General features: G+C 39.0%; 1 protein-coding gene and 1 pseudogene across 1 annotated transcript in view; one reads left to right on the top strand and one right to left on the bottom strand.

Moving 5' to 3' along the window:
* VPS37A (VPS37A subunit of ESCRT-I) overlaps positions 1 to 17,165 on the top strand; it is a 36,789-nt gene that overhangs the window by 1,756 nt on the left and 17,868 nt on the right. The window contains exons 2-4 of the mRNA XM_052661366.1: positions 14,484 to 14,558; positions 16,432 to 16,546; positions 17,050 to 17,150. Coding sequence (XP_052517326.1) covers positions 14,484 to 14,558; positions 16,432 to 16,546; positions 17,050 to 17,150 — 291 coding nt within the window. The remainder of the gene's footprint in view (positions 1 to 14,483; positions 14,559 to 16,431; positions 16,547 to 17,049; positions 17,151 to 17,165) is intronic.
* On the bottom strand, positions 7,047 to 7,743 carry LOC128068245 (pleckstrin homology domain-containing family B member 2-like; annotated as a pseudogene).

Raw genomic sequence — 17,165 nt, 5'->3', positions numbered from 1 at the left:
CTCACCTTGGAAGGCTGTTTGTTTACAATTGCCAAAATACTTTCTAGAACCATACCTTTGGAATTAATTGTTTTTAAGCCTTTAGGATATTCTGTTAGATATTCTCACAGCTGGCAAATTTTATTCTTCGAGGTTGGAGTTGAATTTTCAAATATTCCAAAGTCCCTTGCTGCTGCGGCTGGTAAATAACAGAAGTGATTGATGTGAAATGTATTGTGTATTTTTCTGTGTGTGTCTCCCAAACAAAGTTAGAGTTGAAGGCAGGAATTGCTAATCTAAGAATTCTGTAATTGGCTTAAGAGGATCAGTAAATACCCTGCGTCAAAAGCAGAAAGGATCTATTTTATTTGTAATTTTTTTTTTGAGCCAGAAATTATGGACATATAATTAGACGTGTGACATTATCTACAGTATTTTGTGATATTTTATGAACAGCTACCTTTAATTGCTTTGATTCTTAAAATTTCTTTTATAAAAAATACTTGAAGTTTTTATCGAAATATTTCACATTTATAAACTATACTTGGATAATTCTGGTGACAATCAAGTAGGTCATGTACATGGCAGTTTTTAAAGAATGGTATGGTCCCAGAAAAAAATTTCACCTATTCTTGTTAAGTTTGCCCTTTTAACTTATGACATACGTTTTAAAACTGGCAGGTAAAAATGAAACATCTGTGCAGTATCTGACAGTATGTTGCTTGAGTAACCAAATTCAATACTACAACTTTTTTTGTACAAAAAGACACTGCAATTGGTTATTCTGAAAATTCAATACTACAACTTTTTTTGTACAAAAAGACACTGCAATTGGTTATTCTGAAAATGCACTCTAAAAGTTGAAAGACTGTTTCAAATGGTATTTTAATGAATACTACAGAACTTCCTCAATTATGAATATTAATATATTGTTGCACTCCGCCCCCCTACCTCATGTTTTATACTCTGTCCCTTCTCTATTTATAGGGTCAGCATCTCTTTTTCTGCCATCAATGTCTCACTTTTTTTCTTCTCAGGATAGCTCAGCTGGTAAAGAATCCGCCTGCAATGCGGGAGACCTGGGTTCGATCCCTGGGTTGGGAAGATCCCCTGGAGAAGGGAAAGGCTACCCACTCCAGTATTCTGGCCTGGAGAATTCCATGGACTGTGTAGTCTACAGGGTCGCAGAGAGTCGGACATGACTGAGCGACTTTGACTCACTCAACCTTTCCCCACCCCATTCTCTCATCTACCTTCCAACTTCTATTTTCTTTTAACTACTTATAATTCAAAATCCCATATCAGGAAAGAGTCTCTTTAATTTTCTTTCCCTAATTTAAACTTCATTTTTAGTTACCTTAAGAAATGCTCTTAAGCCTTACTGGCGAGGCAGGGCACACGGAACACTGTCATAATGACCATAAAGTTGTTATATAGTAGCATGTTTCTGTCTGCTCTGAAGATGGAAACTGGAAGTTAATGTAGATTACTAGGCTGAAGTAATATATGCCACTTTCTAAGTACAGTCATCATAATTTTCAACTTACCACTATCTTATGGGGCAAGAGTAGAACTAATTCTGTTTCTTGTACTTCCTGAAGAAGCTTACTTTAAGCCACACTGTTGATTTCCCATCTAACTCCATTCTTCTGATTTCTTGGAAGAACATTACCTTTTTGGGTTCCTGGTCTGCAGGGCCACTTCTTTAATGGAGGCCAAGCCCCTTCAATCTCTATGGGTAAATAGTGATTGTTTACTCCAGTGATGATGGTCTTATTCCCACCGCTAGTTACTGTCAGAAACTTGATCTAATCTTGGTCAGCGGAGTTGGAGAAGAAGTCTTTTGGGGAGCTACACAAAACATTTTCTTAGTAATAGAGATGTCTAAAAGGAAATACCACTTTCTGTTTTTGGATATTGTTGTGTTACATGTGATGCCTGGAACTGCTTAGATCATGAAGGAAGGTAGGCTGACTACTGGATGTGGTTGAGTAAAAAGATGGAAAGTCTGTGATAATATTGTGATACTGAATTAACCAGACTTGGAACCTTCCTGCCTCTAGACTTCTGTCTGTATAAGATTATACATATACATTTGTATTACACATACAAATAAAGCACATGTTCGAACTGATTTTTCAATTACTTGAAGTTGAAACTATCCCAGTTGTTACACACTAATCCCAGTATTTAAAGATTCTTTAGAATTGAAGCTGTTAAGTATCTCCCTGCACTGCACCTGACAGCCAGAAAATACCAGAATCTGATGGTAAATCAACAGTTATCATCCTATCCTGGTTTTTCCTCTCTCGCATATCTAGTTACTTAGCTTCTTTATTACTTTACTTCCTTAGCTCTGAAACAGTAGCCTGAAGCTGTGCTGTGAATGGTATTGTCTGTAATTAACTGCAAAGATTCAAAGTTCTACAAATAGTGTCTTTGTTACCTTTTACTTAGGGAGATCAGCTCTCTCTTTCTCATTTTAATAATCTGTTTTGTGGTAATTCTGGTGCTATTTTTATTTTATATTCAAAAAGAAAATCTGATTTGGGAGTTATTATATTTATCGGAATTGCTTTCTTCTGTTTCACTCTGATATGAGATGCTAGACAAAATGAATCTGAGGAAAATAAATGCAAACAAGCAAAAATTAATGACATCAGGAAAAGCAGCATGACAGCTGAACTCTAAGCTTTAGTTTCCATCTGTAAAATCAGGAATTGGGATTTTTATCCTGCAGAATTGTTGATATTTAAGTAATATATATAAACATTTATTAGAGTTTCTGACACACAGTATGCAGGTAACAGATTGTATTCCTTCTTTCCACTGCATGGAATCGGTGTGCCTACAACCTTTGCCTCACAGCTTACATGGATCTAGCCAGCTTATTGTTAATGAATCGCTCACAAATCTCCAGTTCATTTGTCTCTGGCAGGGCTACTTCTGACTTTCCATTCAGAAAGCAAGTCCATTCCAGAGAGTTTTTCTTCACAAATGAAATGTAAAATTTAATTTTGAAAGGTTTCAGACAATACATGTAGAGAGACTAGAATATTATCTGACACACACTAAAATGTATCTATAAATGCCAGCTATTTTATATTTGTATCTTAAATATAAGATTTTTAAGATACAATTAAGAGATAATTGTATCTTAAATACAATAGACTATCTCCATAGTCTATAAACATCATTTTGAAATTTTCTTTTGCTACCAGTCCTTCGATATTCTTTCTGATTACCCAAATCTTTAAAAACTCTGTAACTTCTTTGGAGAGTCTGCTACGGTATAGTTTTGTACCCTATAGCTGTTTAGTTTAACCTCTGCTCTCAGGTATAAGGCTGTCTCCTGTAAACTCATGTGTTTCTGAGTAAGCCTAGATTCCAAATCTTTCTTTTTGTAGTTTTTACTGTCAGCTCAAAAGGACTCACATACAAACTTTACAAAACAAAAAGTTTGTAATGAGAGGATATGTGTATATGTTTTAACCAGTTCAGTGCTGTATTTTTTTTTAATGGATCTGTTGTCAACATAGTGTGAGATTTTTTTCATTAAAATATCCAAATTTTAAAAAATAGATTTTATTATTTAGAGTAGTTGTAGGTTCACAGCAAAGTTTAGCAGCAAATACAAAGTTTTCTCATACAGACTTTGTCCCCTCCAACTTTTCTTTCAAAATAGAAAGATCTGGCAACATTTCCCACATAGCAATGTTTGCTTTGAGCTGAAGAGTGGCTGTCGTGTTTACTGGGACTGCTCTTCTCCATTCTTCCAGTTGGCAGTTACTCTGTTGTACTACAAGCAACGCCTTCTGTCATGTACATTATCTAACTCTTAAAGATATCTAAGAATAAAACTTCCTTGTGAAAGAAAATCACCTTAACTTGTTGCAATAAAAAATCCTGCAAGAATCTGCTATGACAACTTATTGAAGCTACAGAAACCTACAAAATGTCAATATTTTGACTCTATAATTTGAACTCCTAACAGTGAACTTAAAAATTATGTATATCAAACAATCCCATAATTAAGGGAATTTTAATTTGGTACGTAAGAATACTTTTCCTAAAAGATAGTAACAGTCAAGTGCTCTCTCTAGTTAATTTTCCACATAGTAGTATCCATCCATACCTGCTTTTAAAAAAGTTACCACATAGGTAATCATTTCTCATTGCTAGTTGAATCTGACATCTACTCTTCCCCTCCTACTTCTGAATTTCTTCCAAGCTGTCTCTCCTGCCTGCTCACCTAAGCCAGAAACCTGGTCATCCTGTTTTCACTTAGTCATCTGTGTTACCACTGTATCATACTATTCTCTCTGCCTCCATTATTCCCTTTTCTCTTCCACATGGGTGCCAGAGTAATCTTTAAAATTTGGATTTGATGATGTTATTTTTTTCAGTGGCTTCCTAACTCTTGCCAGCTTCTTTAGCTTAATGCCTGGTTGTCACAGAAGATAGTGATATGACTAGTGGAAAGGTGTCAGCAGACACAATGTGAAGTTTCTTTAATGGCAAAAGATAGAGAGACTTTTAGAGACCCAGTGTTATTTCCTACGGAAGCTTTTCTAATTGTCCTTCCTCTGTCTGGAATGTACACTTTATTTCCCTGGTTCTGTTTCCTGGGGTTAACTCTTACCTGACTTTTAAATGTAGCTCAGATACTATTTTTCCCCCAAAGACCGCATTTCCCCCACCTTTCTTTAGGTTAAGTTCTTTCTCCTGTGTTCCTATAGCTCTTTGCACATCTCTGTCATTATCCAATGTCTTCTACAGAGCAATGTTTCAAAAATAGCTATGAAATAAGTGGTCTATGTCAAACATACAGAAAACAAAATTGAGTACTCTAGAATTTCTAAAAAGCCTTTATGCTAACATGCATCAGCATTCTCCAAGAGCAGGGTACAGTATGAAGCATCTTCCAAACAGAGCAGTGAACCAGCTATTCAACTATTTATTTTAAATTTCAAGTTTCTTAATTATTCACTTTCATGTCAGCCAGTGTGTGTGTGTGTGAATGCAATATAATAGGGAAGAGCTTTTGTATTCTGTTACAAGTTAATTACTAAAGGGTTGTTGCCTACTGAAGAGTTGGGGTGTGTGTGTGTGTGTGTTTGTAAGCAAGTATAATAGGGAAGAGCTTTTGTATTCTATTACAAGTTAATTAATAAAGGGTTGTTGCCTATAACGGAGAAGGCAATGGCACCCCACTCCACTTCTCTTGCCTGGAAAATTCCATGGACAGAGGAGCCTGGTAGGCTGCAGTCCATGGAGTCGCTTAGAGTCAGACATGACTGAGCAACTTCACTATTTCACTTTTCTCTTTCATGCATTGGAGAAGGAAATGGCAACCCACTCCAGGATTCTTGCCTGGAGAAACCCAGGGACAGAGGAGCCTGGTGGGCTGCCATCTATGGGGTCGCACAGAGCCGGACACGACTGAAGCGACTTAGCAGCAGCAGTTGCCTATAAACTTCAACTACACTTAAAGGTCCATCCCTAGAAACCCTGCCTCCCAAGTAATCAGCATTAAGGTAAAATACCTGATGAGCCCCACCTGTGAATGCCTTCAGAAAGGAGAAAATTAGCACCTCCCCACGGGTGGCTGACCAGAAGCAGGAAATACTTGACCTTACTCCCTTTTTAAAATGAAAGAAGCCTGAACTCTTCCTCAGGCAAGATGGCACTTCTAGTACTTGAGTCTACAGTCTTCTTGATTCCCTGGCTTTCCAAATACAGTCTATTCCTTGCCCTAACAACGGTCTCTGGATTTATTGTCCTGTCCTGCGCAGAAAGGTACAGGCTTGGACTGGTAACTCAAGTGCTGTTTTCTTTTGTTCCCCTGAGGATATTGTCACAAATTTATAGTCTTCTCTTTGCTCGTCTAATTCTGAATCTTTGAGTTTTTGTGTTTGGAGCTTGTTGAGTTTGGTGCATGCCTCTAATGCTTTTGTTTTGTTCAAACCTTCTCTGTATTTAAGATTCCTGGTAGTCTTGTTTGTAGGTCTTTAGTTCTGTATATCCTGGCCTGCCTCAGTTGGTAGGTGAATAAGAATGACTTGCTTTGTCCTGGGGCAAGCTGATAGTTGTCTTTTGGAGATGGAGACTGCCTGGGAGTCAGGAGCTTCCTGAGGTGCTGCCACTTTCGAGGCTCCCACCCCATGGATTTCTGGGACAGACAGGACTGTTGTCCTGTATTTAATTTTTTAAAACACTTATCTTTTCCTTTAATCTCATCTTTTTTTAATCTTTCTTTTATCTTTCTAAGATTCCTCAGAGTTTGTTGTCAGTTTATGGAACCCTTTACTTTCCAGCACTGTTATAGATTTGCTTCTTAAAAGTCAGTTTCAGTATTTCCTGGAGATTTAGATGGGAGAGGGAAATTGTCTAATGTCTTTATTTAAGCATCTAAACCTTTTATCGAAAGTGAAGTCGCTCAGTCGTCCCCAACTCTTAGCGACCCCATGGACTGCAGCCTACTAGGCTCCTCCGTCCATGGAATTTTCCAGGTAAGAGTACTGGAGTGGGTTGCCATTGCCTTCTCCGAGTGCCACCGCCAGAGTCCACATTTTAGCTAAACAGCAGTCCAAAGCTTTCTCTGCAGTACTTCTATGTACTTACAAGCATTTTGTCACTACTTTAAAAAGAACTATTAAACCTATTACTAAAAACATTTATAACAGAAATGCCTTGTGTTAGGGACCAAACGACGGGCTCTAGGACCTGAGTCATGTTTACCGGAAAGAGACAGGATATGCGCTCATCCTGCCTGGCCAATCATGTAACGCCAGCTACTCCTGTAACTGAGACAAAGAACTGCCTGTATATAAGCCTCCATACTCCTTTGTTCGGGGCTCTCGACTGATTCTGCTGCCTCGGATGAGGCTTGAGCCCTAGCGCGCTAGAAATAAACTTCCCTTCTTGCTTTTGCATTACTGTGGTGGACTTGTTCACTCTTGCGGTTGGATCGGAGATACGGGCTCGGAGCATAACACCTTGCAAATTATATTATTGCACATGGGGTATCAGAAGCTATGCACACTGAGGTTCCATGGACGCTAGAACTAGACCCAGAACAGAGACCCCAGGGCCATGCCTGTGGCTGCTCCGGCCAGCATGCCCAGCACCAGATCGCTGTCGTTGTCTCGGTACCCCTCACGAATGATGACTTGGTTGGCAGGCTGCTGTCCATAAAGCCCTGCATACGGGTACTGATGGGGTACAGCACAACCCTGACCATTTGCAGCATAGACAACTTGAGTTCCTGGTGGGTATGCTCCACTGTATGGACCATAGCCATATGCCTGCTCAGGGGTCGGTGCAGCATATGCTGTGTAAGGAGGTGGGGAGGAAGCCACAGCTGTCTCATCATACGTGACTTCTGAGCCAACGTAAGCTGTGTTTGTCCTGGAATCCTGGAGTGTAAATTTCCAGGCCAAACAATCATCTGAGCTTTCTGCACAAAGACATGGTTTTCCCATCTCGGCAAACAATCTGCAGCATACAGTCTTTCGGCTTCCCATCTGGTGGCTGAATATCCCGACACTCTTTCCCATGCAGATGTTGATACAGTCCACTGGCGTGTGGACCTTATCCTCTGCACTCTGACGAGTTTGGTCATCATCATAGATCAAGTGACCATCTGACCACAGGTCAAACCAATTCTTCCAGCGCTTCAAAATAGTACTCTGTCGCAGCAACCATCCACTCTTCACAAATGCCATTTTCTCACCTGCAAAGCCTCCAGCCACTACTGCGCACAGAAACAGGTCCGAAGCGAAAAGACGCTGCCGGGTTACTCGGCACCACCAGCCTCACCTAAAAACCCTTCCTTGAGTTAAAAAGGGGAAATGATGGAATCAGTCTTGATCTTTTTCAGTCAGTTGGTGACTGAGAAAACAAACGGGACCATGCTGTTTCCGTTCCTTGGGAAATGCTGTATGTATGGTAGCTGTTCAGCTGAACCTAATCTTAGTTACAGAATCCAGGTTTACATAAAATATAAAGTAAGGAGATAAATGATTCTTCTGTGAAAGGGATCCCAACCATAGCTAGTGTGTCTCTTGCATTTCAAGGTCTGTTTGCATATGGTTTTAGGGGCTGTCAAATATAGTGGATGCCAATTAACCACACATTCTGACAAAAGTTACCTGTCTCAGCTTTCTTTAGTCCAGAACAGACTCAGAGTTGCTGAAATAAAACCATAGCAATTCACTGTTCTCAGAGAACCTAGAGAATAAAATTATTAATAGAAGATTATTTAAATTTTCTCTGGTGAGATTGCAGTATTACTGTAGAACACATGTGTGTGTTTACATCCAAAGAGTACTACCTGTCAGTGTAAAGATATGACTAAGAATGTTTGTCAAAGCATGGTTTATAGCAGTAAACTTGGAAACAATCTAAATATTGATGCTGAAAACTCAGCCTCTGTGCATCAATCGGAATAAAATCTGAGACAGAGTTTTGGCTGAAAGAGAAAAGAATAGCTTTATTACTTTGCCAGGCAAAGAGACACAGCTGGCCTGTGCCCTGAAAAGCTGTGTCCCAACCTGGGATGATTTGTTGAAAAGTTTTACAGCAGGTTCAAGGGCAGAGTTGCTAATAAGGAGCAGGGTACTCCCAAGCCTTTAGTCTGGCCTGGGGGTGGGTGAGGTGGGGCAGTCTCCTCCCTTGTTTCCCAATCTCCTCCCATCCCTGATTAGCGACTGTTTGAATTTGCCCTTTCAAGGTCATGGAGACTGGAGTCTATTCCTGCAAACCAAAAATGGGGACTTAGAAAGGCTTTCATGCCCAGGAACCCCCAGGGTCCTGCTTAGTTTCAATATCTAATAGTACAGAATGGGTTAAACAATATATTAGAACATTATGTAGACATTTAAAACTCTTGTAAAATAACATTTACTGATTTGGAAAAATAATTTTTTTTCCCTGTTGAGAAAGAATTATTTTTGGAATAAGTTTTTTAAAAGTCACTTGAAATAGCAAAAAATTCAGAATCACATTTGTGATAAAGATTCAGGGAATGATTCTTGTTTTAATTAAGTGGAACGAGTATCTGCCATTTTATCTAACGCAACTCACATAGAGGAGGAAGCAGCCTTCCTTGATATTCTTGCTCTCAGGGTTGGGTCTGAAAATTAACCAACCAAAGATTAATAGGAGAAAAGTGCACAAATTTAATGTGAGTTTACGTATCAGGGAGATCTTCAAAAGGAAATGAAGAGCCAGAGAAATGGACCTGAGTATTTTACACTGGGCTTGATGAAAGTTGGGATGACAGTTGTGGAGGAATGTGGTGGGTTAAGGAGTGCAAGGCATGTCTTAGTGATATTGCCAGCTGAGTGCCAGCATCCATGCGTGCTCATTCGCTTCAGTCCTGTCCTTTGTGACCCCACAGATATAGCCCACCAGGCTCCTTTGTCCATGGGATTCTCCAGGCAAGAATACTGGAGTGGGTTGCCATGCCCTTCTCCAGGGGATCTTCCCAACCCAGGGATTGAACCCAGATTTCCCACATTACAGGCAGATTCTGTACTGTTTGAGCCACCAGGGAAGATCTGTGTTGCAGTGAAGCGTGTCACATGAATTATTGTTTTTCCCAGTACATATAAAGTTATGTTTACATTATACTGTAGTTTATTAAGTGTGCAATAGCATTATGTCTAAAAACCAATGTATGTATTCTTAAAAATATTTTATTGCTAAAAAACACTAACCATCAGTTGAGCTTTCAGTGAGTCGCAGTCTTTCTGCTGGTAGAGGATTTGAAATATTGTGAGAATTATCAGTATGTAACACAGAAACATGAAGTGAGGAAATGCTATTGGAAAAGTGATAACAGTGGTCTTGCTCTATCTATGCAGAGTTGCTCAGTTCAGTTCAGTTCAGTTCAGTCGCTCAGTCATGTCCGACTCTTTGCGACCCCATGAATCGCAGCATGCCAGGCCTCCCTGTCCATCACCATCTCCCGGAGTTCACTCAGACTCACGTCCATCGAGTCAGTGATGTCATCCAGCCATCTCATCCTCGGTCGTCCCCTTCTCCTCCTGCCCCCAATCTCTCCCAACATCAGAGTCTTTTCCAATGAGTCAACTCTTTGCATGAGGTGGCCAGAGTACTGGAGCTTCAGCTTTAGCATCATTCCTTCCAAAGAAATCCCAGGGTTGATCTTCAGAATGGACTGGTTGGATCTCCTTGCAGTCCAAGGGACTCTCAAGAGGCTTCTCCAACACCACAGTTCAGAAGCATCAATTCTTTGGCGCTCAGCCTTCTTCACAGTCCAACTCTCACATCCATACATGACCACAGGAAAAATCATAGCCTTGACTAGGCGGACCTTAGTCAGCAAAGTAATGTTTCTGCTTTTGAATATACTATCTAGGTTGATCATAACTTTCCTTCCAAGGAGTAAGCGTCTTTTAATTTCATGGCTGCAGTCACCATCTGCAGTGATTTTGGAGCCCCCAAAAATAAAGTCTGACACTGTTTCTACTGTTTCCCCATCTATTTCCCATGAAGTGATGGGACCGGATGCGATGGTCTTCATTTTCTGAATGTTGAGCTTTAAGCCAACTTTTTCGCTCTTCTCTTTCACTTTCATCAAGAGGCTTTTTAGCTCCTCTTCAGAGTTGCTGCAGACCTTCAATTTGTTAAAAAAAGAAAAGAAAAGCAGTATCAGTGAAGCACAATAAATTGAAGCAGGCTTGTCATTGTAGTAAGTTACTTGAAATAGCAAAAGGAGGGGCAGGGGACATGTGGTTGCAGGGAACAATGATGACTTAGCAAGCCTGGCTTCTTAGGTTCTTTCACTGTCTCTGTGTCTTCTGAGATTCAGATGCTCCTTCCTCTTGGTGTAGGGTAGGCACCTCTTAATGAGGTCTTATGACCTATTTTCTGTTTTAAGAAAGATGAGGGAGAAGGTCAGAGTAACCTTCCTGTTTCTGCTGTTTTCTCATATTACTTCAGTTTAAAATATTGAAGATGCCAAGGGGCCACATTTAGGGGCAACATGTCCTCAACCCATCAGTTGCCATGGCTAACCTGTTTTGGAATTTGTTAATGATAGTTCAGTTCTCATTAATACTACGAATACTACCTTTGACTTCCCTGGTGGTTCAGATGGTAAAGAATCCACCTGCAATGTAGGAGACCTGGGTTCGATCTCAGGGTTTGGGAAAACCCCTGGAGAAGGGCAACATAATTATGGGGACACTGAATTGAACACTTCAGGCCAAAAATTATTTTAATCAAATTCACTTTGTTTTGTATAAAAAGACAGTGTCTGAAAAAATGACTTAACACTTTAGTACTACAAATATAGACAGGCTCCAACTTGGATATGTATTTTAAATGCTTGCTTAATAATGCTAAAATATATTGAACAATTATGGTATTATGTGGGGAGGGCTTTACCTGCATTATCTCACTTAATCTAACAACACTTTTAGCAAGATGGGTATTTTTAACATCCCCATTTACCATATGAGAGATAAGGCTTAGGCAGATTGTGATCACACAAGTAAATGGAGGAAGGATTTGACCCCAGGAAGCCTAATTGAAGATGTTATGCTCTTAGTCACTGAAATGCTCTGCTTGGCTTTGATACTGTTGTGATCAGTATTCCTCTGAAGCATTGACACCATTGACATCTAAGATAACAGAAACAAAAAGCTTAAGCCGTTTTATTGATTGTGTTTATATCAATACAACTGGGAAAACTTTAGTATCCTAGTCTGAACCTGATCCCCAAAGAGAAACTTTAAGTTAGTCTTAATATTGAATATTTTCTTGAGTCTTTTCTCAACTATTTCTTTTCTTCAGTCATAACTTCAGTCCACGGGATGTCAGAGGGAACATCTATGAGTTCTTTGTAATTCTATCCCAACACTTTTGAACCTTTCAGACAAGCTGAAATTTACATATTTGGGAGGCTAGGTTTTTATCAGAAGGCAAAAAAAGTCATCAGTTCAATTCAGTCACTCAGTCGTGTCTGACTCTTTGTGACCCCATAAATCGCAGCACGCCAGGCCTCCCTGTCTATTACCAACTCCCAGAGTTCACCCAAACTCAAGTCCATCGTGTTGGTGATGCCATCCAGCCATCTCATCCTCTGTTGTCCCCTTCACCTCCTGCCCCCAATCCCTCCCAGCATCAGAGTCTTTTCCAATGAATCGACTCTACATGAATTGGCTGAAGTATTGGAGTTTCAGCTTTAGCATCAGTCCTTCCAAAGTAGACCCAGGACTGATCTTCAGAGTGGACTGGTTGGATCTCCTTGCAGTCCAAGGGAGTCTCAGGAGTCTTCTCCAACACCACAGTTCAAAAGCATCAATTCTTCGGTGCTCAGCTTTCTTCACAGTCCAACTTTCACATCCATACATGACCACTGGAAAAACCATAGCCTTGACTAGATGGACCTTTGTTGGCAAAGTAATGTCTCTGCTTTTGAATATGCTATCTAGGTTGGTCATAACTTTCCTTCCAAGGAGTAAGCGTCTTTTAATTTCATGGCTGCAATCACCATCTACAGTGATTTTGGAGCCCCCCAAAATAAAGTCTGACACTGTTTCCACTGTTTTCTCATCTATTTCCCATTAAGTGATGAGACCAGATGCCATGATCTTCATTTTGTGAATGTTCAGCTTTAAGCCAACTTTTTGACTCTCCTCTTTCACTTTGATCAAGAGGCTCTTTAGGTCCTCTTCACTTTCTGCCATAAGGGTGGTGTCATCTGCATATCTGAGGTTATTGATATTTCTCCCGGCAATCTTGATTCATCCCCCCCAAAATGAGGAAAATAAGACAGGTCTTCCAAAACTACTAATTAAAGCAACCAAAAAGAACAAAAAATAAGTTATGTAACTGCTAGATCTTTTAAAAGGATTCATGCTTGAAAAGGATTCATGTCCTTTTGGATATCAGGCTTCCTTTCAACCATAACTCATTAATACTACTTAACATTTTTCCCTTTGGAAAGATTATAAATGTTAGTTAGAATTCCAAGTGAGTCACCAAAAGATCTGGTTGGTAGATTATACTTGTAATAATTGCATGCCAGCAATCAAAAATAAAATAAAATTCTGGGGACTTGCCTGGTAGTCCAGTGGTTAAGATCCCAAGCTTCGAATACAAGGGGTGTGGGTTCAGTCCTGGGTCAGGAAGCTTTAAGATTCCACATGCTATGGGGGCATGGCCCCCCAAAAAATTTAATAAAAATTCTGAATGTAAAATGTTAAAGTATAGGGAACTTTTAGTAGATGGCAATTATATTCAACTGTTAGTAATGAAGAGTCCCCAAATAGTAACTTGATAAAAGTGAGATGATAAAAGTTTCTTTTTCTCTTGCATACAAGAAATTCAGTTTGTTGATTCCATAACCATTAAGGACCCAAGCTATTGCTGTCTGCTGAGCTCTCCCTAGTGTTTGGCTCTGATTCTCAGGGTCACTCCTGGTCCAATATGGTTCAAAGTTTGTCTTTCAGGGCCAGGGAGGAAGGGCAAATAGACTCTATACCAGTTTTTGTTGCCCTTTAAATTCTACCTCCCCCAACTTAACTGTGTTTTATTGGCTGGAACTTAAGCCTGTAGCAACAACTTGCTACAAGAAAAGCTACAACATTACTGCTCAGAATAAAATCAGGATTCTCTTATTTAGGAAGAAGGGGAATATTTGGTTTTGAAAAGCAGCCAGCTGTCTCTATCTGTCATAAGGCTGTAGGAGACATCTCATCCAGACTTCTCAGTTTAAACTCTGAAAGCCCTGTCAATACAGCTGGCAGTGGCAGGACTGTAATCAGAACGTAGGTCTCTTGCTGACCTGTTTTAACTAGAGGACTTGGCAATTGCTTCTTCTTGTTCAGTTGCTAAGTCATGTCTGACTCTTTCCAGCCCCATGGACTGCAGCATGCCCGGCTTCACTCTCTCCCGGAGTTAGCTCAAACTCATGCCCACAGTTGCTTCTACTAATGATAAATTTCTTCCCTGGTGGCTCAGACAGTAAAGAATCCACCTGCATATGGAAGATTGGATTTGATCCTTGGGTTGGGAAGATCCCCTGGAAGAGAGCATGGCAACCCACTCCAGTACTCTTGCCTGGAGAATCCCCATGGACAGAGGAGCCTGGTAGGCTGCAGTCCATGGGGTCACAAAGAGTCAGACACGACTGAGTGACTGAGCACAGCACACAGCACAGCAATAACTTAGATGAAGTGATAGTAATCAGTGTAGCACTAATTCAGTTTTTCTTTGCCTCTTTACCTCGCCAGGTTAACTCCATCTCTTAGCAACGCCCTGACAATATCTCAGAATAGTATTGCCTGCTTATTTGATAATCTTTTCTGTGGTCATTTCCCCCTCAAGATACAAGTTATATTGGCGCTCTAGATTCTGTGATTAAAATGAAGCAGTTTTAGTAGACCCTACAAATTTTAATGTTTGCTTTTAACATTAATGGTTTTTATAACTTTAGATAAATTTTTTTCTCAAATTTTCTCCTACAGCATAGCTGAAATACAGAAAGATGTGGAATACAGGTTGCCTTTCACTGTAAATAACCTGACAATTAACATTAATATGTGAGTAGAATTGTATCTTGTTTTTTCATGTAATAGGACTTTTAGGACTTTTAAAAATCTTTTTATCATTTTGTTTCTTAGCTACTGTCAGAAGTAAGCTGTTTAAAAGTGAATTTATTTCCTTTTCTAGTATCTAAAGTTCATTAAACTTACACAATTCTGTGAAATATAAAAGTTTAAATATGTCATTGTAATAGAGATTGTGATAAGAAACTATGAAAGAGGAAATGGAACACAAACATGTAATAGATCTTTTATTGATTTGCACTAAACTCTTAGCTGAAGGCAGGCTGAGTGAGCATACAACCAGCAGTGGAAGGGATCGTGTGCAGAGACTGTTAGAGGAGCAATCACCTTTACATCAGAAACAAGTTAAAATATTCTGGTTTTCAGCAACCAATATAATACAGCAGCCAGCAAGTTCAGAGTTGAATTTGATCTGCAGAATATTTTTAAAGAAAAAAAATTAAAAGTAAAAAATATAATCATGAGGTTATTAAGTAATAAAGAAGAAAGTTTGGGCAAAGTGATTGCTAGTACTCATTTAGCCATAAGTGCATTTATTAGACTTCAACAAGAAAGAATTATTATTACCTCAGATTGCATTAGCTGGCTGGCTGCTCAAGCGAGTGTTTGAGTGAGGTACAGTAAAAATGCACTTAACTTGAAGATAGAAACTATGTTTGTTCATCGTCAGATCCTCATTGCCTAGTGAGGTACCTTCACGTGGGATCCCATATTAAATCCTAGTTGAATGAGTGGAAATTAAAGAGTGAATATATAGCAGTGCCAACCATTATGCTGTGTTATGTCAATATATGGGAGCTTTATGAATCGTCACATCAGCCCTGAAAACTAAAACAAATTATATTCAAGTAGGTAGTGAATACAGTAGTCAGGAGAGAAACCCAGACTGTTTGGGCTTCAAAGGCCATTCATTGCCTCTTTTCCAAAGTAGTTTAACAGCCTAAACTATATACCTGAGGTAGTTTTATCTCTCATAACACGCCCTGGTACAGCTAAGTAGAAGAAGCCAATAAAGACCTAGTTTCCCTCTTGACAACAAATAGTTCCCCGAGCCAGGAGGGGAATGGAGTGGCAGTTTAAAAGGATGTATTCATCTAGATTTTAGAGATTTGCAAGGTTCCATGTCCAGTAAAAGTGCATTCTTAAAGACTTCACTCCCTAATTTCAAATTTGCAGTCACTTTGAAAGGGTTAAGATTTTTACTCTTTTTCCTTTTGGTACTGGGAATTTACTGTTAATTAGCTGAAACCATAGGACTGACCTCAAAGTTGGGAGAGATGTGTTAATTGAGACATTTTGAAGAGAGCCGCATAGCACCAAGGCATGGTGTCAGCTCCAGTATTCCAACCCTAGTACTTCTTATTTTATCTATTTGCTCATTAAGAATTCAGTGTATAGTGAAACACTTCTTGGCAGCATTTCAAAAGAAGGAATGCCACTAGAAAGTTATATGCCAAGACCTGTGGTTCAGTAAAAAGCCAGACTGGCATAACATGGTTCACCTGATAAAAATGTATAATTTTTCGCTGAAATTTTGGATAGTTTGGTATAATGTGATGTGTTTGAAAGCAATTAATTGGCCCAATTTGAAGAACAGTCTATAATTCACATTATCCTTACTCCACATTAAAAAGGTTTTACTGTATTGAATTAATTATAGTCTTGTTGCCAAAGTGTGTCTTTCTATATAGGTTCAGTCAACTTAACAACCATAATAGAGCACTAATTACTGAATAATTAATCTAAATGAAAGTATGAAAATTTAATTTGCTTTTAAGTAACTTTGTTTTAGAATTATGATTATATAACGTTGTCTTTGTTTTTGAATCTGTTCTACTTTTGCCAGATTGCTTCCTCCACAATTTCCTCAGGAAAAACCAGTGATCAGTGTTTATCCACCAATACGGCATCACTTAGTGGATAAACAAGGAGTGTATGTTACCTCTCCATTAGTAAGCAATGTATGTATATGGTATGATTTATTTCAAAATGTTCACTATACTTAATAGATAATCCAGATTTGAAGGGTTTTTGATTTTCAATGGTGAGGACCTGTTGATGTTAAAACTTGGGTTCAGAGTAGATCTTTTATAGTAGTTAGGAAGGGATAAAATTCAAATTTGCCTTACATTTTTTAGGATATGTATGTGATTCACTAACATGAAGGACTATAACTTCAGTGTACTTAGAAATTACCTTTGAACCTTCAGATTACTATCGGTAGTAAAGTGTGGAAATATTTCAGCTCCATTATTAACTAAATAAAATTTTAACCTCATTTATGGTATTGCTTCTATAGTAAGTTGTGGATGTTCAGCTGACATAATATCCTTTGCCTTTCATTTAATTTGTGACTTACAAAAGTGGATTTAAGGTTAAGTTTTACAGTTTAAGTATCTTAATGAGACTATATAATCTTTTTTCAAAAATGATTTTGATCACTGTGTATTACTGTTACTTTTAGTTTACAATGCATTCAGATCTTGGGAAAATTATTCAGAGTCTGTTGGATGAGTTTTGGAAGAATCCTCCAGTTTTAGCTCCTGCTTCAACAGCATTCCCATAGTAAGTATGTTTGTA

The sequence above is a fragment of the Budorcas taxicolor genome, chromosome 24, assembly GCF_023091745.1.
Source record: "Budorcas taxicolor isolate Tak-1 chromosome 24, Takin1.1, whole genome shotgun sequence".
Lineage (NCBI taxonomy): Eukaryota > Metazoa > Chordata > Mammalia > Artiodactyla > Bovidae > Budorcas > Budorcas taxicolor.
Note: the sequence above shows the minus strand (reverse complement) of the source record. Positions and strands in the feature narration are given on the sequence as shown.